Genomic DNA, 25,389 nt, shown 5'->3' with positions numbered 1-25,389 from the left:
TCCACTTGTGTGTGTAGGGGTGGGTAGGGGAACGCCTCTTCTACACACACACACATATAAAAGAAGGACATTTTGTCATTTGAACTAAGCAGGTCCTTTTTTGTCTAATAGTTATGTTTCTTTTAATTCCAAATAATTGCTGAAGTATTGGCTATAGATCCCCAAAATTCCTGTGAAATTGTATAAAGGTAAAAAGGAGTAAGAACAGAATGCATTAGTTTATATAAAACTGATTTTGGGTCAGAGTACGTAGAAGGGAGTGTCTGAGGACATTGAGGCAGAGGATTCAAGCATACTTACAGACACTCGGTAAACATTTGTGTGCTGCCTCCCACCTGACTCATGTAAACTTTTTATATGGAATGCAGTAAAAAGTTCACTTTCTTTCCTACCACATTCAGTATTTCCTTTAAACATGTCCTCACACATCACATACTAAAATATTCTTACGCCTTTTTCTTTTAAAGTTAAGTATATACAGGTTATATGTGTTTATTTCTTTTTAAAAAATATATTTTTATTGATTTCAGGGTCACTGTGAAAGCATATAGTGCAGGCCTTCAAACTGGCTAAACTAATTTGTGATTCTTAGAAAAGCTGTCTCAAATACAAACAACCAAAAGGAAAAAGAGTAATATCAAACTGCCTGACAGAGAGATTAAGACCCTAATGGCATGTGCCCTGGCTGGGTAGCTCAGTTGGTGAGAGCATCGCCTTGATACACCAAGGTTGCAGGTTCAATCCCCAGTCAGGGCACATACAAGAATTAACCAGTGAATGCATAAATAAGTGGAACAACAAATCTCTCTCTCTCTCTCTCTCTCTCTCTCTCTCTCTCTCTCTTTCTCTCTCTCTTTCTCTCTCTCTCTCTCTCTCTCTCTCTCTCTCTCTCTCTCTCAAAGCAATAAATACAATTAAACAATTAAAAAAAAAAAAAGACCCTAATGGCAGAGACAATGATTCTTCTTTTTTTCTTGTTAATATATTTTTATTGATTTCAGAGAGGAAGGGAGAGGGAGATAGAAACATCAATGATGAGACAGAATCATAAATCGGCTGCCTCCTGCACGCCCCCTACTGGGGACCGAGCCCGCAACCCAAGCATGTACCCTGACAGGAATTGAACCTGGGTCCCTTCAGTCCGCAGGCCGATGTTCTATCCACTGAGCCCAACCAGCCAGGGCAGATTCTTAATTTTTAGTCAATCTTTGTCTAAGTGTGATATTGCTCCTGGCTTAATGAGGTCTGTTCACTGAACTCCTTCAAGTCTTTAAAGGCAACAATGAGCCCTAGCCAGCTTGGCTCAGTGGATAAAGCGTCAGACTGTGGAATGAAAGGTCCCGGGTTCGATTCCGGCCAAGGGCACATGCTCGTGGCAATTAATTTCTTTAATAAGTTCACTGATTACATCAATATGTTGTAAACAAATAGAAAGGATTTACATTTTTACATTTTAAAAATCTCTGGTTAGCCCTAGCCGGTTTCTCTCTGTCTTTCCCTCTCTTCCACTCCCCCTAAAAATCAATGGAAAACTATATCCTTGGGTGAGGATTAACAACACAACAACAACAAAAAGATAAAATCTCTGGTTAGAGCTAGGGCATATTCATTTTGAAGGGGTAAGACAAGACTTCCAGGTCAGTCAGTTCCGGGTAACTTGTGACCAAAGCATAGAGAAGCATTTGACTATATGGAGGTAGTAATACATGAAGTCACTGATGGGAATGAGCTTTTATAGAATAAAAGGAAGGGGGAAGAAATAGAATTTAATATTTCAATAGAGAATAAAATAAGCAAGGAAAGAACAATCAAGGGTAGAAAGTACCTGAAAGAAGCCAAGGAGAGAAATTAATAATTATTATTGATAAATGCTCGAGAAAACTTAAAGAGAATGCAGCCATAGAAACAGCATTTTAAAAAATCCTCACCTGAGGACATTTTTCCATTTTATTTTTATTTTTTTTTTTTAGAGAAAGTGGAAGGGAGGTAGAGGGGTGGGGGGAGACAGAGAGAGAGAAACATTGATGTGAGAGAGACACATCGATTGGTTGCCTTCCGTATGCGCCCTGATCAGGGCTGGGGATCCGAACCTGCAGCTGAGGTCCGTGCCCTTGACCAGGAATCAGGATGACACACTAACCTCTGTGCCAGACCGGGCAGGGCAGAAACAGCATATTTGACCTTTGACATTGTTAGAAACCTTAGAGCAGTGGTTCTCAACCTTCCTAACGCCGCGACCCTTTCATACAGTTCCTCATGTGGTGGTGACCCCCAACCATAAAATTATTTTCGTTGCTACTTCATAACTAATTTTGCTACTGTTAATGAATCGTAATGTAAATACCTGTTTTCCGATGGTCTTAGGCTCTACAGCAGCGGTTCTCAACCTGTGGGTCGCCTAAGACCATCGGGAAACACAGATATTTACATTACGATTCATTAACAGTAGCAAAATTACAGTTATGAAGTAGCAATGAAAATAATTTTATGGTTGGGGGTCACCACCACATGAGGAACTGTATGAAAGGGTTGCGGCATTGGAAAGGTTGAGAACCACTGCCTTAGAGGGTAAAGGCAGTAGAAGGGCTGCTATATTTAAGTTGCCTTCTATTTTCCTTCAACATAAAGTCTCTGGTTTTTCAGTGCCTCCTGATTTCTTCAGAGGTGTTTCTGACTATGAAGCTTTTTTTTCATGATAATGTAAACCAGAGTTGCAAGTTTGTTTTAATATCTAGTTAGAATAAGGATATGCATCTTGGCACTATGTATAAATTGTAAAAGCATCTTAGAGTCAACATTCTTAAAAGTATTAGGAAGGAGGAAATTAACCTGGAGTAGATGCTAGGTACTTTACATATATTTTTACTTATGTCTTGTGCAATACCAATTTTACCCACTGTGGGATATTTCTGTAAATGCATTAATTTTGCTTGGACATATGTGTTTTCCATGTAAGAATGTGTTCCTAGGCAGGAACTGCTGTCCTTTTCTTTTTCCAGGAACACCTTTGTCCTGGAATACTGTGGTGAGGTTCTCGATCATAAAGAGTTCAAAGCCCGGGTGAAGGAGTACGCACGGAACAAAAACATCCACTACTACTTCATGGCCCTGAAGAATGATGAGGTGAGCAGCATGCGTGTGTGCGAGCTTTGAAGCAGGGCTGGAACTTGCTGAATTCAAAAGGGTCATTGATAAAAATGGACTGATCGCCTGGTTCGTAGGTCAGCGCTCCACCACTGAACCACACTGGCCGGGCCATGTTAAAACTTTTCACAATTACCAGTGACACCCCCCACCCCAAAGAGCTTTTTTAAAAAAACATATTTTATTGATTTTTTACAGAGAGGAAGGGAGAGGGATAGAGAGCTAGAAACATCAATGAGAGAGAAACATCGATCAGCTGGCTCCTGCATACCCCCCACTGGGGATGTGCCCGTAACCAAGGTACATGCCCTTGACCAGAATCAAACCTGGGACCCTTCAGTCCGCAGGCCGACGCTCTATCCACTGAGCCATCCGGTCAGGGCCCCAAAGAGCTTTTGTTTTTGTGGGTTATATTTGTCAATATTTATTATATTAAAAATTAAAGCTGATATTTATTAGACCTTTTCAAAGTAATAAGCCCGCATATTGACTTTTTTTTTTTTTTTACAAATCTCTTTAATATCTGGCTTAATAGAATTGGGGTAGATTCTCATCTTTGCCTCTGTATTCAGTCTGGAAATGCAAATCCTAGAGATGGACTCCAGGGTCTGCTGCATCTAACTCTGGGGATAGACCCAGGAACGAGGGTGCAGGCACTCAGCTCCGCCGGTCTGAGAGCTGTGGCACTGGCATAGCATGCACTTGAGAACATAGTCACACACACGAAGCGAGACTGGAATACAGTCGAAGGTAAGTAGCTCAGAGTAACGAGAAGATGATAGAGGAGGAGGTAATTTTGTCTGTGGGTAAATGTTTATCGTCAGCAGATCTTCAGAGGACGTGGTCTCCACTTGGAAGTATGAAGTGGTATGAGAGTGTTTTCTAAAGGAAAGGGGTTGGGATGGGATTTAAATTTGCCTGATGCCTTTCCTTTGCAAAATGCAAGACCTTACATGGTAATATCTCATTTGTAACTCTTATTTTATCCTTTCCCTAGATAATAGATGCCACTCAGAAAGGAAATTGCTCTCGTTTTATGAATCATAGCTGTGAACCAAACTGTGAGACTCAAAAAGTAAGTTGAGATAGATTTAGAGTTTGGGGTATTTATTTAAGATTGCTATTCTGACCATTTCAGGTTGTATCAAAAGTACCCAAGACTTCTATTTTTAAATCATTTTTTTCTACTCTGTTGTTAAAGTTTTTATTTTGAAGTAAGTTTAGGTTATGAAATAATAAATGGTGCTGAGATATTACAGAGTTCTCATACCATCCTTCAGTTAAGCTTCTCCAAATGTACATTGTACATAACCATAATACAGGATATACTGTTAACTGTTACCTAGTCTAAAGACTTTATTCAAATTTTAACATCTGTCTTTTTGGTCTAGTATTTGGTCCAGAAAACTCCTGTTGCATTTAATTCTCACCACTCTTTGCCCATAAATTTTAGATACTATTTCAGAGTTGCCAAAATACAAAACTAAATTTTGATTTTTATGGAGTCCAGTGTGTGTGCACTATTCAAATTTTTAAAAATGTTTTTATTGATTTTTAGAGGGAGGAAGGGAGAGGGATAGAGAGAAATACCAATGAGAGAGAAACATCAGTCAGCTGCCTCCTGCACGCCCCCCACTGGGGATTAAGCCTGCAACCCTTGCATGTGCCCTGACTGGGAATCAAACCAGTGACCTCTTGGTTCCTTGGTCGACACTCAACCACTGAGCCATACCAACTGGGTCAGCTCCTATCCAGGTTCCAGATTTTACCGTTTTAATGATGCAATCAAGAGCCAAGTGGCCACAGGCGAGGGGTTTGTGTGGTGTGCATGTGGACACCCTGCTTCTCCTCAGCACGTGCTGTGCCTGGCACAGAGCTGGCACTTGCTAAATCCATTCACCAGTGGATTTGTCACCTTGGATATGCCTCATTTGTGTTTTGAATTTAGATTTAAAATATATAAATAGATTAGAACTTTGGTTCTTTTTAGGATAAGAAAACTATGGATCCACTCCCTAGGAAAAATAGATCCCAATGGTCCCCTCTCATATTGAAATAGTGGTTTTGAATCCGGGGTATTTTTTACCTTTGATGTTTGCGCTACTCGACCTTAAATATGACTCTTTCTGAAAGTTGAGCCATATCATGAATAGGAAGCACTGGTCTGAAATTACTCAGCCCACAGTTCTGGCCCAGTTTTGCCAGCAGCTGGCAACCACATGTCTGGCGGTGAGATTCCAACTGCATGGTGTCCCTTCATCTTTCTAAGTCTGGGTTTTTTCATCAGTAACCTGTTCAGATGGTCTGCAAAGGCGCTCTGCAGTCGACTTCCATCGCAAGTGATCTGGAACTACAAGGCCTAACTCCTGTGTACTAACCCCATTTTAATTCTTGAGTTTTATACATCTGTTCGATGTTTCCTCCCTCTCTACACTCAGCAGTGTGACCACTGCTTCATGAAGGTCAACTTTTGGCATCATTTCCCCCTGGTTCCATACCCCATCTTATCTTAGAACATAATTACTTTTCACATCATGTAAATTTGCCTGTGATACTCAGTGACACCAAGCATTCCCTATTTGCCTATCTCTAGTACAAGCGAATCTTTACTATGGAAATTCGCGTATCAAAATGAGTTAAAGTACAGTTACTTTTATTAGATACAAATTATAGATGATATTCAATCTGGTAGTTCATGAAATAAGAGTAGCACTTTAATATGTTAGTTTATTTAAAGAAAAAAGTTCCCCAATTATCTATTTGGAAAAGCCTTTATCTTCTAAAGAGGAACATGCATAATTAAGGTTGATAATGATAATCTTTAAAAAAGATTTCTTTTTTAAAACTAATTTCTTTTCTTTTACAAACAACATCTCAGTGGACTGTGAATGGACAGCTGAGGGTTGGGTTTTTCACCACCAAACTGGTTCCTTCAGGCTCAGAGCTGACGTTTGACTACCAGTTCCAGAGATACGGGTGAGTGTGGTTCTCTCTGGGGAAGGAGGCTGTTCAGATGCAGAGATAGGAAACTGATGTGAGCTGCTGAGCAGTCACCTCTGTTACCAGCTCTCATCTACAGTGGACTTAGGGTTTTGTGTGTTTTCCTGCTGTATGGTACTTTTGGCCATTAAAGGATATTGTGCATGAACAGCATAATTTTCTCTGAACTTCATACTTCATATATAATTATGTTTCTAATGTAATTTAAAGATTTTAATTATAGAAATGTCAACAGTGTGTGTGTAAAGAGGATAGTACAGTTCATCTCTAATTCGTCATTTATCACTTATCAACTCATGCTTAAACTTGTTTCATCTATGCCATATTGTACTTTGAAAAAAAATTTGTTACCTAGTTTTGTTTACCAAAATCAATAAGTAATGAAGTAGCAATGAATACCCCAAGCATCTACATGGTGGTTTTACAAAATCCCACTAACAAGGACCATGTTTCCTTGGAGCAAGCTGATTTCAAGCTTAAAACAGGAATTGAACAAGGTGATGCTGGACTATCTTGTACCAGGAAGCCAGTTATAAAATGCTAGAGGCCCGGTGCATGAAACTCGTGCAAGAGTAGGCCTTCCTTCCCCCAGCTGCCGGCACCGGCTTCCCTCTGGCTGCTGGCACCCAGGACCTGGGCTTCCCTTGCAGCTCCGGCTTTGTCCAGAAGGACATCCGGTCTAATTAGCATATTATGCTTTTACTATTTTTATAAGACTAGAGGCCCAATGCACGAAATTCATGCAAGAGTAGGCCTTCCTTCCTCCAGCTGCATGCACCAGCTTCCCTCTGGCACCTGGGACCCGGGCTTCCCTCAAAGCCCTGGCTTTGTCCGGAAGGTCATCCGGAAGGACGTCTGGTCTAATTAGCATATTACACTTTTTTTATTATTATAGAAGATTAGGAGGGTCAAGTCAAAGGGGCTCAGGAGCTAGCTCAAATAGGCTGTCACTTACCAGAAGTGGGAGAGTTCCTATTAACACTTAAGCATCAATAGGGTAACAACTGCAGCAGTTTGAAACACATTATGTAGAATCCTTAAATATTAATAGTACTTTGAAAATAAAATTGCACTCATCATAATTGATGAGAACCAATTCATGACTTTGAAAATGAATTTTAAGAATTAAAAAAGAAAGAAAGCATTTATCCAGCCTTTTCAAGTGAATTCTACTTCAGGTTTAACCAAATATTTGATGAGAGGAAGTTCTTTATAGATGTTATTTCAGCTAATAAATGAAGTATAATGAACAGTATCACCATTTCTAATGTGTCTGGGCATTGGTTTTGTTTGTACAGTCCTCTATACATATTTTTATAATAATACATTTAGTTCTATGTGCCTGTTAAATATTTACATGTAAGTAATAGATATTGAACTATTTCAGCAATTTTGTTCTTAGTCCAAATATGTATATGAGCTCTTACTTTAATATATTAGTAGGTACTTTTATAAAATAAATTACTAATTAACCTCTTGGCTAGTTTTGTCTAGCTAATAAAGAAAGATTGGAAAAAATAAATATTTTAAGAGCAACTTTCAGGCATTGGATAGTATCAGGTTTTGTTTTTTTTAATTTTAAAAAATATATTTTATTGATTTTTCACAGAGAGGAAGGGAGAGGGAGAGTTAGAAACATCAATGAGAAACATCGATCAGCTGCCTCCTGCACACCCCCCACTGGGGTGGGGATGTGCCCGCAACCAAGGTACATGCCCTTAACCAGAATCGAACCTGGGACCCTTGAGTCCGCAGGCCGACGTTCTATCCACTGAGCCAAACCAGTTTAGGGCAGTGTCAGGTTTTTTTGGAGTCTCAAAATAATTTTTTTTTTCTTTAGGCTTTATTGACTTCTCTCTTGTAATTATTATATTGTCAGCATTTTTATATGGTTTCCTTTCACATACTGACTTTTTTCCGTGCTCTTTGAACAGAAAAGAAGCGCAGAAATGTTTTTGTGGGTCAGCTAATTGCCGGGGTTACCTGGGAGGGGAGAACAGAGTCAGCATTCGAGCAGCAGGAGGGAAAATGAAGAAGGAACGATCCCGTAAGAAAGATTCAGTAAGTGTTCTGGCTTTTTTCCAAATTTCACCATAGACATTTTAAGGAAGGTAGCTTTTCTGATTGAAGTTTGAAAAATCAGAACTACAACCAGAGAAATTCAGGATCAGGTGAGATAATCATGGAAAAGAAGAATGAGTGATTGCTGTTTTTATTTCAGGATCACAGACATTAGAATTGGATACGCTTGAAGTCATCTTGAAAACACATGGGCTAATGATTTTTTAGAGGCGGTAACACTCCTAATCCTAAGTAAAATGGAAATGTTTCTCTGTTAGTTCAGTGAGGCTGCTCTGTAGCCCTGATCTTTCACGTTGGTCTGTTTGTTTGGACCTCTCAAACTTACAGGTGTTCTTAAAATCTCTGAAAACCCTCTCTGGAATGTGATGTGAGTTTTGAGAGGTAACAGGCAACCTAAGAGTGAGAAAGAAATGGTCTCACATGGTCTTTTCATTTAATACATTAGAACAGCAGGTGATAGCCTTCTTCTACCCCAGCTCACCTGAGTCACTACTGAAGGCAGGAGGTATCTTGTTACTTACAGGGGCTCATAACTGGGACAGAGTCTTTGTGTTATTGTTGTTTTTGTAAATTCCCCCTCCCTTCTCTGAAGATGCCTTTTTCAGAGCAGTGTTTCTTAGCCTCATAACCACCTGCATATTTCTGGTCCCGTCTCCAGGCCTGTGAATCCTAGTGGGGGGCTAGGAGAAGGGCCTGGGGGCTAGGGAGGTTAGTTAGCACATCCCACTGGGACCTTTTGCAGTTCGCTCATTCCTACGTTTGTTAAGAACCAACTAGAGGCCCAATGCACGAAATTTGTGCAAGGGGCTCGGCCCTCGCAGCCCTGGCTTCATCCGAAGGTCATCCAGACGGTCATCCAGAATGTCGTCTGGATGGTCATTAGCATATTAGCTCTTTATTATATAGGATACGGTTAGGAATCATAAATGATGTCAATCTTAGGGTTTAGATGAGGAGACAGCAGCCAACATGGGGGAGTAGATAAAAGTATAATGTTTCAAGATTATGTCATTAAGCCCAAATTAATTGAAGATAATTAATTATGAAGAAACTGAATTCTATAAGAAGACATAGATAGCAGGAAGCTTTGAAAAATGCCATTTTAAAAATGCAAAAAAAGGGGAAAGTTTTTAATAAACACCCATGTTTCTACCATCTAATAGGAAAGAAAGCTCTTTAAACTAAGTATTGTGTGTGCTTCAGCTCTTTTTTCCGAGAACATACAGAGCGCAACTGTATGCCAAGCACTCTTCTAAGCACCTGACATAATAACTCGTTTAGTTCTCACAATAAGCCCTTAAATAAGGAACAAGGAGAAACATCAGCATTGATGGCTGCCTCCTGCATGCCCCCTACTGAGGATTGAGCCCGCAACCCATGCATGTGCCCTGACTGGGAGTCAAAAGGGTGACCTCTTGGTGCATGGGTCACTGCTGTTTTATAACCAGACGTTTTCCTTTGCTGTGGTAGGTGGATGGAGAGCTAGAAGCGCTGATGGAGAATGGGGAGGGCCTCTCGGATAAAAACCAGGTGCTCAGCTTATCTCGGCTCATGGTTAGAATTGAAACTTTGGAACAGAAACTTACCTGTCTCAAGCTCATCCAGGTGAGCACTTTGATATTTATTAATTTATTTTCTATTTCTGAATTTGATGTGGGACATTTAAACTACAGTTCAGAATAAATGAATGAAGAAGGACTAATTCTGATGAGAAGAATTTCTCTTATTTTAAAAATGGATATGTGAGTTCTGCATGACTTGGAAAGCATGTATTCTTAAAAATGGCTGGAGAGTTCAGCGTAATTTAGTCTGTTAGTAGATCCTACTTGCTTTCTCTCTTTAATCAGAACATGGTGAGTTTTTGTGCAACAGTTCATGATACTTGATGTGTTCCTTTGCTGTGGTAGGTGGACGGAGGGCTAGACGGTCTCCCCCGTGGGTATGAGTATAACAAAGCCATTTTAACTGCAGGATCTCAAAGCAAGAAATTTTAATAATAATCTCATTTACTCCAGTTTATCTGTATAGTTTTAGCTTTTTCAACAAAAATGGTGAATGTAAGCTTTTTCTTAATCCTTTAGAATTGGATTTCATTGTAAATAACATATTAATGTTTATGTAATTTTCTACTTTAATAAAGTAAAGGTTGACTGGATATATTTTGGGTATCAAAAAAGATTATAATCTCTTACTTAAAAGCAATTTTTCAGTTACATAGTTCTAGTTGAGTTAAAGTAGTTTCTAGTTTTTTTGGAATACTATAACCAAAAGCTTCAGTTTTCTCTGTGGGCCCTCTTTAACATTCTGTCTGGTGTTCTTCTCCCCAACCCCACCCCACCCCCCAACACCCCGCACCCTGCTTCCTGCCGCCATGAAAGAACACTCACTCCCAGTCGCGCCTGAAGTCCTTTCTGGAGCGCCATGGGCTGTCCTTGCTGTGGATCTGGATGGCGGAGCTGGGGGACGGCCGGGAGAGCAACCGGAAGCTTCAGGAGGAGGTGAGTTCACCGTCAGCGCTCCTGATTCTTAACACCACTTGTTGCCGAGGTGGACGGGATGCGGTACTGTCAGAGACAATGAATTTAGCATAGCACTTACTGCTGGTGGGAAGTATTTTTATCATCCCAGTGTCATCCCAACTATAACCTTGACATATACTTCTCTAGTAGTGAGTTTAAGGGAACTGGGAGAGCAAGATATAATATCATAGTTAAGTGAAAAATCCCATTTGTTGCTAAAACCATATTTTTTAATGTTTTTTTTTTTAATATTTTTATTGATTTCAGAGAGGAAGGGAAAGGGAGAGAGAGAGATGGAGACATCAATGATAAGAGATAATTATTGATCAGCTGCCTCCTGCACACCCCCTACTGGAGATCAAGCCCACAACCCTGGCATGTGCCCTTGACGGAATCGAACCTGGACCCTTCAGTCCACAGGCTGATGCTTTATCCACTGAGCCACACCAGACAGGGCACTAAAACCATAGATTTAAAAGATAGGAGCCATATGAGCTCACTTCTGAGGCTCTAAAAAAATTAGTGAGGAACTGAATTCTGGATGACAAGAGTAAGAACATTTTGAGGAGTAAATGAGTGTTTTAAAAGATCTAGGTAAAAGTTCGTTGGTAGCATTGTTAGTGGGGTTGTGATTTATACCTTCCCATGAAATAAATAATATATCTAACGTGGTTTAAATGTAGTTCCTTTTAATCATAAAAAAAAAAAAGTGGGCAAATAAGTGATTGTCTTTGCCTTCATTCTTCTCCCAGGAGATTTGGCAGGAAGTGGAATTTGGGGAAACCGTAGGGTTTTGGTAGAACTACAGTGCAGGCTGTACTTGAGAAAACTCTTGTATTTAGAGTGGGAGGGGTGGTTATTTCTGAATGAAGAGTCTCTCTTTCCTGGGTTTATCCAAGGCTAAAGAGGTAAGTATTTGCAGTTTTTTGTGTCTCTGTGAGACATCATTTAACTGTACATGGTTGCATAGTTCCCACACTGTATCACAGTCACTTGGGAAACTTTTTACAAAAAGATACCCAAGGTGACGTCTGGTAGTTTAAATATTTTTTAAAATCTAACCAGGTGGGGAATATTAATATGAATCACTCCTATTTGATGATGTGAGCAGTCACTTGCTGTACATGTTATTTTTGCTGATGAATCTTATTGAAAGTTTTCCTTCCCTTTGATAGATAAATGTTATTATGACATTTGAATCCTTTTGTGATTATAGAGACTTAGGTCTTAATTTAATAAGACAGTAAAAAAAACAAAGAACAAATCAAAAAAACCCACTGCTCCTGCAGAAATGATCTGGCCCCATCCAGAGGTTTGAAAAACCAGGTGTACAAAGTGATGTGATTTTTTTTTTTATTGTGTTTAATCAGATTATAAAGACTTTGGAACACTTACCTATTCCTACTAAAAATATGTTGGAAGAAAGCAAAGTACTTCCAATCATTCAACGCTGGTCTCAGACCAAGACTGCTGTTCCTCAGTTGAGCGAAGGAGATGGGTATTCTAGTGAGAACACGTCCCGGGCTCACACCCCACTCAACACGCCTGATCCTTCCACCAAGCTGAGCACCGACGCTGACACAGACACCCCCAAGAAGCTCATGTTCCGCAGACTTAAAATTATCAGCGAAAACAGCATGGACAGTGCCATCTCGGATGCCACCAGCGAGCTAGAAGGCAAAGATGGCAAAGAGGACCATGACCAGTTAGAAACCCTCCCTGTAGAAGAAGAGGAAGAGTTACAGTCACAGCAGCTACTCACACAACAGCTGCCTGAATCTAAAGTTGATAGTGAAATTGCTGGGGAGGCCAGTAAGCTACCCACCCCCGAACCCGAGGCTGACGTCGAAATAGAGCCGAAAGAGAGCAGCGGCGCGAAGCTAGAAGAGCATATTGCTGAGGAAACGCCATCCCAAGATGAAGAGGAGGGTGTGTCTGATGTGGAGAGTGAGCGGAGCCAGGAGCAGCCGGATAAAACCGTCGATATCAGTGATTTGGCCACCAAGCTCCTTGATAGTTGGAAAGACCTAAAGGTAAGAAAAAATTTTTTGTTCATTTTAACCTGAATTACTCAAGTTTAGAGTTGCACAAACTCTAAGTAGAATTATCTACTTTTCTAGCTATACATGTATTTTTGAGAAATAGAATACTATCTTACTATCAGCTAATTATAAATGTCTCAAACATATTTTAAACCTTGGCAAGAGATATACCAGCTAAACTAATATACAAATATCCCCTTTTTCTCATTTAGAGAAGTGTGTCACAACAGGGAATTTAGTCATTCAGGTGCTCTTTACAGTGAAAACAAAAACAAAAAATCCTTTGAGTAACAAATGTGTGGTTCTACATTTGAAAATTCTATGGAAGAAAACAAAGAATGTTTAGATTAATTGGAAATTAATTTATTGGATGGACTGAAAATTAATTAAAATAAGAAATTAATTAGAAAACCAAGGTAGTATAGCAACTTTTCATAAAAAATGATTGCACATAAGTTTCTGTTCCAGTAAAACAACTTTATATGGAGCAGTGCTAGTTGGTATTCAGTTCCAGTGTTATGTCTGAAATAGACCTGTCTTTCAATGCCTGTTTCTTTGGACAAAATATACTATCTAGAGGAAAAATAGAGAGGCGTGGAAGCCTCGCTCTTAATGCGGACATAATCTCCCGTTAAAGAACGGAGCAAGATGACAGGGTTTTTGCAGAAAACCGAGTCTGGCTCTTGGATAAACATGTGACAGGAGGAGCCTATGAGAGATGTGGATCCAGGTCCTCGACGTCTTGGACGCAGGGCTTAAGGGTCCTGTGGGAACAGTTCACATTCTAGCTTCTAGTTTCTGTTCCTCCTTCCTTCCACCAGCGGGGAAGCGACCAGGTAAACAGCAGCACAGAGTCGTTTGCAGCGAGATGGACGTCTGAGTCCTCCCTGTGCCAGTTAGGACCACAGGGCTCACCGATAAGACCCTGTGATTTGAGCCATAACGGAACTGGCCTTACACTGAGCACAATAGCAGCGCAGTGTTCGTGCTTATTTTTGGCTTTTGCATTTTGTGTCAGGACCCTTCGTTAGTATGGTGTGGGTTCAGCTCACCCATTGGAGCTCTTACTCGTGCTACGCTTCCCTCATTTACAGTTCAGTGTAAACTCAGCCTTAGGAAAGCTGACCTTTTTATAAATCTAAAAGGAAGGGTTCATAATAAATCTGCTTATGACACAGCATGTGAACTACAGGAATTGGAATTGCAATTAATTGAAAGATGCTGGGACAGTCGCTTGGGGACCTTCATTTAAGGCCTGCTTTCATTTTATTCTTCCCTGAAATAGTGGTTTGTGTTTAGAGACTGCTAGGAGAGCCTGTACTCTGGCTGGCTCATAGGAAGCTGGAAATGGGGACAAGTACACTGGTGAACATAGGAAAGGCCTTATAGACGGTTTTATAGGGAGAGAATGGAGTTGTAGACCCAGCAGTTCACCTTTGCCTGAGAAGTCTCTGATTGATACAACTTAAAAAAAAGACATGATCATCGTAATTCCTTAAAACCCTGTCTCTTCTTAAAATCTGGAGAAAGTGAATATTTTTATTTCTCTATACAGTAGTTGTGTTTTTTTTGTTTTTTTTTGTAATGGTATGGGTTATTCTCTGGGATTTCCTTAACCCAATTAGAGGTAATGTCTTTTAAAATCACGTTCTAGACATACATTTTGAGTCCTACAACATTATTTCTGCCCTGCTTGTAATCCTCCCCACTCCTATCTAAAAGACCAAAGGAGTTGCACAGTACTGTGTAGCTTGATGGTTCTCTTGACTTAAGGTTTAAACTTTTATTCGTACTTAAAATATATCCTCCTTACTCTTTCTACTTTGGGTTTATCCCAATTCTTAGCATTAAGGAAGCCATTAAATAAAGGCTCTTTCTTCAAACTTCAGTTTGCTCTGGAATCATTACCCATCTGGAATTGCATTGCTGAGACATGTTTTTGCTTGACTGACCTGTGATGTTTTGTTACACATTGGTGCCAGGGTTCTTAATTCATCTATTCTGTATTAACATTTGCAGTGTTCTAATTTCAAAACTGATTATGGTTGCCTTTAAAACATATTCTTTAGCTAGCGTCTAGCAAGAACTCTGAAGTCAGGAACCTGTGATGAACATTTTAGAGAAACACATTGACTTGATGTGATGACTATACAGTATGTCCGTGCTATCCCGGCATTGAAAGAGTTAACTACTTCTGTCTGACTTCCACCTATGTGTTCAGTAGAAAGTGGACCTTGGCAGAAAAGAGAAGGTCTTACTCAGCCAGTCGTTATTGTTGCCAAGCACCATGTTAGTTGCTGATGTTAATGCCAAGATCATACTGAAAAGCCTTGGTCTCAGCCTGGGGTTACGTTAGCCACTCCCAGCTTCCCTGACCTGGCCACGTTCACATTGCTGGATGTGAGTCCCACGTGGCCTCCTGCACACTGGATGGAGTGAAGAACGGAAAGCAGTTGCTTCAGATTCCTTAATCTTGGTTTTGCTATGAAGGCAGACTATAGGGATCATCAACAAATGAGAGGGCGGGAGGGAAGGGAATGAAGCTTCATGAATTACTCTTTGTCCTCCCAGATCTGATGATGATCCCTCTTGTAACTTGAACCATTTCCATCTAGCTTCTCAGGGCAGCAAGGAGCTTGTTAACATCACCAGCTGACCATGTGTCTCCTTTTCTCAACTCCATTTTCAACTTCGTGCTGAAGAAAAACGAGAACCTAGCGTGCATTCTGTGAAGAAGCAGGAAGAAGGTTGGGAAGTTGGATGATGCATGAAAAATATAATAGGTGAAAAGAGGACAGAGGTGGTTAACTCATGGCGCCGGCGTTATTTTGGTGTGTCCATTGCCGACAATGGATGTCGTTCTGGGAAAATCCCGACTCCTGGCGAGAAAGGATTAAGTGAGCTGCTTTTTCTGTGCCTCTGTACACAGGACCACTGCCTGCCTTGGCTCCTCAAGGCTCTCACGTTCTGACTTCTAAAGTAAACCCGAACGAGACACATCCTCTAGCACACGGCTGCACATGCGCATGCCTTCACGTTCACACGCACACTCACTGGGTTACGTTTTCAGCAGGGACATGTGCATGTATTTCTGTTCGCAAAAGGAGTTGTTGTACATCACCCCTCATGCTGAAAATATACCCTAGACTTCAGGGCAAAACAGCTGGTTATAAGTGGTGATTAACTATAACCTTGACTGGAAAATCTTCCTTCATTTGGATCGTAAGACAAAGAGGTAAGGTTCCTGTGAATTTGGCAGCTTCAGTTGCAGTTAAACACCCAAGAGATGGTGATGGCTATTGATTCCAGAGCCTTCCTCGTAGATACGTAGGTTCCAGGATGTGCCTCTCCTTAAAATGAATTCTGGGTCGTTATAGTTACACCTGGATTAGATGATTTAGGGACAACATTCTGTAACATGTGCTAAGTTGGACTCTTCTTAATGGCCATTCTTATCTTCCATCTTTATTTCCACATAGTATCTTTAACTCAACAAACATTATTTTTCTAGGAATTTAAGCATTAAACTCTCTATAGAAATAACATGGACTTATCCAACTAAAAGTTTTGAGTTACTGCTTGGAATTTTGATCTGTAACTAATATTCTTTGTGAAATCTGCAATGCAACATTTCAAAATGAAATTCTGTGCCCTGAATTTTTGTAATAAATTTTAGAATCCTTGATAGAGATTATTCTATGTTCATAAAGATCAGTATTACTTATCCTTATCTTTAAAATGTATAAATGCCCCCGAGAACACTCAATGAGATACTGGTTCCTTGGCAAAAGGTAAATGTGGCCCTAAACGTATTAGTAGTCCCTTTTGTTATTACTGGGTGAATACTTTATCTAAATTGCAGGTTGGCCAAATCTGCTCCACTGCCTGTTTTTGTAAATAAACATTTTTTTGTTTTTTGTGTGTTTGTTTGTTTTTAACAGCCACGTTTTTTGGTTTACATATTGTTTGTGGCTGCTTTTTCATGCAGTGGTAGAGTTGGGTAGTTGCTTCAGAGCCTGAGTGACCAGCAAAGCCTAAAATATTTACTGTCTTGTCCTTTGCAGAATGTGGTTGCTCTAAACATTCTGATACTGAATGAAGTCATTTTGACAATTTATTCTTTGGGGTGAGCTCTTAATTCTGTTTCCCTAAAGACAATATGATCATGTTTTTATAACCATGAAGTTAAAAAAGTCTTGACGCTATTTAGGAAAAGTTACTTTATTTGGATGTAAGACTATCTGAGAAGTGGGAGACTATATACATTACTAGGGGCCCAATGTATGGATTTGTGCACCTTGAAAGGAACTGTGGGCCTCGAGGCTGCGGTAGGCAGGGGGGCGGGTCCTGGCCCATCCTTCGCGCCCCTGCCAGCCCCTCCCACCGCAGCGCCCAGTCCCTTGTCTGCCGACAGCCCCGCTCCCACCACTGCCACTCCCACGCGCTGACTGTGCCGGGCACCAGCAGCGGGTGCGAGCGCTGCCGGGCAGGACCATGGTGTGTGGGAGCAAAGAATCTTCAGTAACCACCAGAGGCTCACCCCATGGTCTGGCCCCCTCCCCCCGCCCCCCCCTTGCTCACCTGCTCCACCATCCCGCCATGGCCAACACCCGCCATGTTCCGCCCCCTGGTGATCAGTGCGCGTCATAGGGACTGGTTGTCGGTTCTGGTTGTTCACCATTGGGTCTATTTGCATATTAGCCTTTTATTATATAGGGTAGGATTACTGGTCTGGAAGGGACCTTTCAGGAATATTGGTTTTCCTTCAGGCCAATGACCAAGTTCGTTGGAAATGAGAATTTTTGAATATAGATAAGTTGGTGTAATTTAGTTTTATATATAATCATAATTTTAAAAATACAAATTTTCCTTCTGAAATGTTCTTGTAATTTTAGACATACAGGAAAACTGCAGGCATATCGTTGTATATGTATTCTGCATGTAATACACATTTTAGTACAAAGGCAGGGAAAAAGACTCAGCTTAAAATTTATTTTTTTTTAAAGAATTTGATCTATACATTTTATTTTATTTTTTAAATATATTTTTATTGGTTTCAGAGAGGAAAGGGAAAGGAGAGAGAGATAGAAACATCAATGATGAGAGTAACTCATTGATTGGCTGCCTCCTGCACATCCCCTACTGGGAGTTGAGCCCACAACCCGGGCATGTGCCCTTGACCGGAATCGAACCTGGGACCCTTCAGTCCACAGGCCGACACTATCCACTGAGCCAAACCAGCTAGGACTCCTTTTTTTTTTTAGCTTAAAAAATGTTTAAGCCCTTCACCCAGATCCCCCAATTTAACATTTTACCAAATTTGTCATATCGTTTTTTCTTTAAAATTTTAACTTCTAAGGAGGTAAGTTTTACAGATGGACACCTGCTGCCCTTAGATGTTTGTGTGTATTTCATAAAAACGAGGGCATTCTGCTACATGACTTCAGTGACATTTCAAAATCAGGTTACAGTGACACAGTACTATTCTTTAATCAACAGACCACGTTCAATTTTGCTAGTTGTGCATATAATGTTCTCTATAGCAAAAAAGAAAAGAAGTAGAAAAATAATTCCTGTTCCGGAATCTAACCTGAGATCAATAGTTACATTGAATTGTGTGACTTTAATACCCTTTAATTGGGAATAGTCCCTCAGTCTTTCTTTTATTTTATAAACTTCACATTTTTAATACTTTTCAATTTCTTAGAATATTTCTCAACTCTGGCCTGTTAGGTTTTCTTTGGTTTGGGTTCGGGTTACACATTTTTGGTCAGGATACAGGAGTGTCCGTCACCCAGTGTTGATTTGTCAGTTCCTGGCATTGTCAGCGTGGGTTGCTTGGTTGAAGTGGGTCTGCCAGGGCCCTCCAGCGTAAAGTTCTGTTTGTCCCTTTGTAATGAAAGAGAGTCACTTAGAAGCACCTTCGGAAATACGTAAATATTCTGTTTTTCCATCACATTTATCCATTAGTTTCACCATCCAGTGAATTTGCCTGAATCACATAATTGTGATGGTTACTTCTTTTTTTTTTGGCTGGCATTCTTTTGTAAGCAAGAGCTTCCCCTGCTCTCCCATTTAGTTCTTTATTCATTGATAATATCATTTGAGACTCATGGATTCTTGTTTTTACTCAATGAATTGTCCATTAGTTCCATTATTTATCCAGTGCTTAAATTGTCCCTGAAGTCATTACTACTGGGACGTCACTTGTAGGAGTTGTCAGCAGACTGCAAAAAATACATGTGTATGTTTTTATGTGCATACAAGTAAAAAGGAGAGTGTGTATACATGGAGTACTTGACCTCTCTATCGTTTCTCTTGCCTTTCCTTCTGTTAATCTGACACCATGGCAGCTGCGCTTCCTTCTGTGGCTCTCACTGATGTTCCTGTTCTGCCTGTCCCTTAAAGGTGGTGTATCTTGGGTCACCTGAGTTTTCTTTGTCATACACGTGAAATAGGTCATATCGTCTCCTCTTTGCCATTTTTAATTTAGGTTCTTGTCCTTTCTTAGGACTATTTTAACAGCCTCCTGTTTGTCCTTCTTGCTCCCATTCTTTTCCCCCTTTATATTACCTTTTCCTAGAGGCCCGGTGCACGAGATTAGTGCACTGTGGGTAGGCCCCTCAGCCCGGCCTGCATCGGGACCCCTGGTGGGGAGGGGCCCTAAGCCGGCAGTCAGACATCCCTCTTGCAGTCCTGGGCTCTCGCCATCCGGGACCCCTCTCTCCTTACCAACTGCCTGCAGCAGAGGGGGGAGAGGCTCTGCCACCACCACCGCACTCACCAGCCCATGAGCCCGGCTTCTGGCTGAGTGGCACTCCCCCTGTGGGAGCGCACTGACCAGGGGGCAGCTCCTGTGTTGAGCATCTGCCTCCTGGTGGTCAGTGCATGTCATAGCGACTGGTTTTACCTTCTGTTCCATTTGCATATTATGCTTTTATTATATAGGTTCATGCTTTAGCGTTATCTTTTTAAAAACACACATGTGACCAATAATAGGAATCTCTAGTAGCATCACAGAAACTCCCGTTACTAAAAGAACAACGCCTGGAAGTGTCCCAGGAACTAAATAAGTAGGGGAGGTACTTGTATGTTTATCTAACCTTCTTGCCCAATGTTTTCACTTAAAACACTCAGTGCAAGAGTCACATCAGATCTACAGGTGGGGCAAAAGTAGGTTTACTTCCTTCCTTCTTCCTTTATTCAGAGTTACAGTTGCAGTTCACCTTTTGCAGTGCTCTGGCCTTGCCGATACTCTATGCCATCAGAGGACTGAAGTTATTTGGTAAGATTCTCGTTACCCCTCACTGGGCCCTGAGATCTTCGAGGCAAGGGCCATTTCTTAATCTCTGTGGTAAGAGTGACTTATTATTGTACCGTCATACTAGTGGTTATAATAAGTTACCGCTTAATAATAGTGAATGACTGCCAACAGTCTGTGCTGCATTGAGTAGCAGAGTGACCTTTCGGGAAATCCAGGCGTGTTCCTGTCAGTGACCTGTTTAGAACATTTAAATGGTCCTTACTACATTATTAAATAGGTTCATTTTTCTTAATGAGGCTTGCATGTCATGGCAGAGTCTAGTCCTCATTTATTTATGTGGTCTCACCTCCAGCCTGTCTGGCCCACCAGTGGGCCTGTGCTGCTGATTTCATATATGCAGGTAAACACACATCCCCTCGTTCCTGAAAACACGTCCTTTTGTTCAGATGTCTCTTCTCCTTTCCCCAGGAAAGCCATTCCTGTTCCTCCCAGAAAAAGCCCCTGCCCCTCACATGCTCTTAGGACACCCTCCCCGGTCCTGGTCAGATGCATTCCTGCACATGGTGCCCATTGTGTGAAGGAGGAGGCACCTCTCTCCGGGCTCTTGGCTTTCCCCAGGGCATCTGTCCATCAGCTGTGAATGGAAACAAATGAGATAGAAATGGACAGAGGTCTTTGGATTTAAATCCTATATTTCTTCTCATTTTTCTGATCCAGCAAATAGTGATTTCTATATCTTTGCTAGGCAATTCATGTATTTATGGTGAATACTTTTCAGGTTTATCTTAGTCTGCTTCTGAGTTAAAAACTAGTAAGTCCACATTCATTCTGAAAGCATAGAAACTGTCCTTTGAATGTTTTGTTCAAGTGGCTTTTTTCCTTATTGTTGAGAGTTCTCAGCCTGTGACCCAGGGCTGAACTTCAGGGGCTTTTCAGAGCGTGCAAAACGTTGGGGGGTTTCTGGGGCAAGGAGTCCATGCATACGAGCGGCCTCTCAGGCAGGAGAGGAATGAGCTCCAGCTCAAAGGGTTTTCTGGGCGATTTGGGCAGCAGGAGAGCTCCTAGCCTTCACTGCAGTGCTGGGTTGACTGGTACAATAAACATGAAGCCACTGGGGTTTTTGTTATAATTAGAAACATTATAGAGGAGTTAAAGTTGAAGTGTGGGGGGACATCTTAGGTTTGAAATTAATTTGTCTAAAAAACAAGTCTGAAATTGGAAAAGCATGTAATCACTGTGACCTTGAGGTGGTCATAACCGTGATATTGAACACATGATTCCGTGTCCACATTTACTGCTGGGCTGGGAGAGTCTGAAAGCAGGGACCTGTGTTGGCTGTTCACCTGTGCTTCAGGATCTCCTGTAAGCCTCGCACATTTCACATGGATGGGATAGAACAGCATTGCGGAGGAGGTTCCACAAGGTGGTTAAGAGGAGGAGGAGGTCGGGGAGGACCAGTTGAAACGGAACGGCCGTGAGCGCGGCGGGCTTTGGAGGTAGGACACTGGCTGAGACAAACAGCACAGCATGGAGAAGCCGCCAGTTCCTTAGGCCTTTGCCTGAGCCCTCACAGCCCAGGGGGTGGCCTTGACCACGTCCATAGCCACAGCGCACAGAGGTCTGTCTGTTTATATTAACCTTTAAAACAGGCCGTTACAGTCCATGACAGGAAATTCAAAAGGCACATGGTGAAATGTCGTGTTTCTGCCCCTGCCCCATGTCCTGTTTCCTGGAGGAACCAATGCAGCAGCTTCTTGGGTAACCTTTCAGAGAGAATGTGCGCATATTATGTTTGGTTGTGTTTTTTTTTTTTTACAACATTTTTATTGATTTCATAGAGGAAGAGAGAGAGATAGAAACATTAATGAGAGAGAATCATCGATTGGCCGCCCCCTGCACACCCCCTACTGGGGATTGAGCCCGTAACCTGGGCATGTGCCCCAACTGGGAATCAAACCATGACCTGGTTCATAGGTCAGCGCTCATCCACTGAACCACACTAGCCAGGCTGTTTGTTTTTGAAGCCGGCAACACTATAGCTCCTTGCTTTTTATTTACTGTATTGTACACATTGCATCCTCCCAGTCTGTAAAGGAGGCAGTGTTCACAGGTGCATGGCATTTCATTACATAGCTATGCAGTAATTAGTCTCCTGTTAATCATATTAATCAGCCCGTTATCTTGGCCATTTAGGTTGATTCCTTTCTTGAGCTTAGCAGCAAGTAACTTTTAAGTCATTTTGAACACATGGGAATATACATTTTGGATATAGTAATCTGAGTCAGAGTCTGTGTTATTTGTCACTTTGATAGGTATTGCCAAATTGTTCTTCATAGTTTTACCAATCTTACTCTCATCAGTAATGTATACGCATACGAGTACCTATTCACATCCTGACCAACACAATTATTATGTGACTATTTTAGTCAGACTGATAGGCAAAAGTGAAGTATTGTAGTTTTAGTTTCATTTCTCTTAATGCATGAAGTATAGAATGTCTTTACATTCGTATTTCTTGTTTTAAGAACTGTGTCCATATTTTTTTTAAAAAATATATTTTATTGATTTTTTACAGAGAGGAAGAGAGGGACAGAGAGTCAGAAACATCGATGAGAGAGAAACATCGATCAGCTGCCTCTTGCACAACCCCTACTGGGGATGTGCCCGCAACCAAGGTACATGCCCCTGACCGGAATCGAACCCGGGACCTTTGAGTCCGCAGGCCGACGCTCTATCCACTGAGCCAAACCGGTTTTGGCTGTGTCCATATTTTTTGCCCATTTGTCTGAGTTGCTTAAAACGAAAGCTGAACCTTACCACCTTTCATTTCTTGAGTGCCCAGCTCTGAAGGTCGAAGAGTTTCTCCTCAAGGTTTTATAAATAAAACTATTGTCCTCTGCTGCTTCTTCCCTCTCTCCCTTCCTCTACCGCCACCTGTGTGGGATTTTGTGAAACCTCCGCACCTGTCTGTTACCTTGTAAGTTGTTCCCCCGGTCAAATCTCAGGACCTCTGTGACCTAAGGAGATAACCCTACTCCCACTGCTTGTAATACAGTTTATGAGAGGAAATCACAGACTCTGCCGATGAGTGTCTATCCGTGTGTATGTATAAAAAGTAAAGTGATTTTACATGAAGGGTTAAAGTAAATGAAGCTGACTCGGATGAATATTTTCTGCAGGGGATTCAGTAGCCTGTTGGTATGACATTATTCCAAGCAGACGTCCAGTCCTGTAGGCTGCTATTACTGCTGCCTTTTCACACGACTGCTTCCTCCTCGGCTCTCAATATTGTGGGACTTTGGAAAAACGGAGTGGCATTTTCAGGGCTTCAAAGTAAATAACCCGAGTCCATTTTTAATAATATATGCGATGCCCTAGCCAGTTTGCTCAGTGGACAGCGTGTCGGCCCAGGACTGAAGTGTCTCAGGTTTGGTTCTGGTCAAGGGCACATAACCTCCATTGCAGGGTCAGTTCCTGGCCCCGGTCCGGGTACATGCAGGAGGCAACCAATTGATGTGTCTCTCTCATGTCGATGTTTCTCTCTCTTTTCTGTGTCCCCCCCTCCACTGTCTCTAAAAAATCAATGGAAGATATCCTCCTGTGAAGATTAACAAAAAATAAAATAAATGTTATCTGCAATTTTGACTACATGTAAAGGAGGACCAAGCTAGTAATTGTAAGTGCTTAGGTGTATATTGGTAGAACTTGTTGTCCGTGGTGTTGGGCACACGCTAATAATCAATTGCTCTTGGCCACTGGTCATCCACTTTGTGAACGTCGGAATACATTTCCTACTTAGCGGTTGCTATAGACTTTTGAATGGAATGAAGAATACATCTTTGAGCCCTGGCAGGTGTGGCTCAGTTGATTGAGCGTCATCTCATGCACCAAAAAGTTGCTGGTTCGATTGCCAGTTGGGGCACATGCCCAGGTTTCTGGTTGATACCTGGTCAGGGGTCATATGGGAGGCTATGGATCAATGTCTGTCTGTCTCTCTCTCCTCCTCTCCCCCTCCCCTTCTCCCTCCCTCCCTCTCCTTTTCTCTCTCTCTAAAAAATAATAAGTAAATAAAAACATTTTAAAATAATAGACTGTGTCTTTGAGGAGCGATCCTCTGGTACGTAACGGCCACCACAGAATGGGCCCCCAGCTGAGATCTGTGTAATAAAGACTATAAATGCTTGTAATCCAAGACCTCATGCAAAAGACACTAAGTAGGTTAAGATTGTGTTATTCTTAGTTAACACAGACATCCCCTAATATGTCTATTCTTCTCACCTTTCATGAATAATCATGCTACCTTTTGGAATGCCAGCATTTGTAGAATACCTGTTTTTCCCCTATAGTGTGGGTAGGTGCTGATGAGCGGCTTTATTGCTTTTTCCGAAGTTTGGTAACCCCTCTGAGAAGGGGAAGGCGGAGTCAGACAGAGCCAAGGGTGTCAGCTCTGTTCTCCTGTCTTTGTCCCTGATTCAGTGTCATAGGTAGACACTGACGCCGGGCAGCTCCAGGCACCCTGCAGAGGAGCAGGTGGGGCTGTGCCCTCTCCAAGCAGAAGCAGCCCAGGAGGGGCCGGAGGCTCTGAGCTGAGGATAGGCATGCTTGCTTCGTAGTTCTTTCTCTCAGATTCTCTTGTGAGCAGTGCGTGACGGCTACTACGAGGCCAGTGGTTCTCAACCTTCTCAAGGGTCCAGAATCATCTGGGAGCTTCTTAAAATACAGCTGCCTAGGGCCCATGCTCACAGTTTTAGATTCAAGAAGCGTTTCCTGGATGGTCTACGTGTGCGGCCAGGTGGAGACTCAGCGCAGAGATCTCTGGTCCGTGTGGTACGCATTTGTCACGTTAATGGCAATCTAATAGTGCATCTGTTAATGTGGGTTATTTCTCATTTCCTACAAATACTACTAGAACCAACCATCAAAGTGGGGAGAGTTCTTTGGTGGTTTTTTTAGGAGTACAATTCCTTTAAAAATGGAATTACGTGTCATATAGCTACGTTCAATATTATGAGATTACCCTAAAGGGAAGGTATCATATGATGTGCCATTGAGAATATGTGGGTTTGTCATTTTCCCACTTAACAAAGTGACTGGTAAGAAGTGTTGTGCCCAGGAGCTCCTCGATGGACCAGAGCAGTCAGGGTCTGTCGAGAACAGAACTGGTTCTGGGCCTTACAGTCATGTGGCAAGAAAGGGATCGAAGGCCTTGGAACACACTTTACTTTTCTCAGTGATCTAATGTTGCTTTCCTTTTTTTTTTTTTTTTTTAATCCTCCCCAAGGATATTTTTTTCATTGATTTTTAGAGAGTGGAAGAAAGGGAGGCAGAGAGAGAGAGA

The 25,389-nt window shown here is 41.6% G+C and overlaps 1 protein-coding gene across 1 annotated transcript in view; it reads left to right on the top strand.

Moving 5' to 3' along the window:
- SETD2 (SET domain containing 2, histone lysine methyltransferase) overlaps positions 1–25,389 on the top strand; it is a 53,811-nt gene that overhangs the window by 8,976 nt on the left and 19,446 nt on the right. Inside the window, exons 4-10 of the mRNA XM_054708108.1 lie at positions 3,000–3,123; positions 4,142–4,219; positions 6,023–6,120; positions 8,079–8,205; positions 9,697–9,831; positions 10,605–10,724; positions 12,116–12,778. Coding sequence (XP_054564083.1) covers positions 3,000–3,123; positions 4,142–4,219; positions 6,023–6,120; positions 8,079–8,205; positions 9,697–9,831; positions 10,605–10,724; positions 12,116–12,778 — 1,345 coding nt within the window. The remainder of the gene's footprint in view (positions 1–2,999; positions 3,124–4,141; positions 4,220–6,022; positions 6,121–8,078; positions 8,206–9,696; positions 9,832–10,604; positions 10,725–12,115; positions 12,779–25,389) is intronic.

This window comes from Eptesicus fuscus, chromosome 18, assembly GCF_027574615.1.
Source record: "Eptesicus fuscus isolate TK198812 chromosome 18, DD_ASM_mEF_20220401, whole genome shotgun sequence".
NCBI classification, from domain to species: Eukaryota; Metazoa; Chordata; class Mammalia; order Chiroptera; family Vespertilionidae; genus Eptesicus; species Eptesicus fuscus.
Note: the sequence above shows the minus strand (reverse complement) of the source record. Positions and strands in the feature narration are given on the sequence as shown.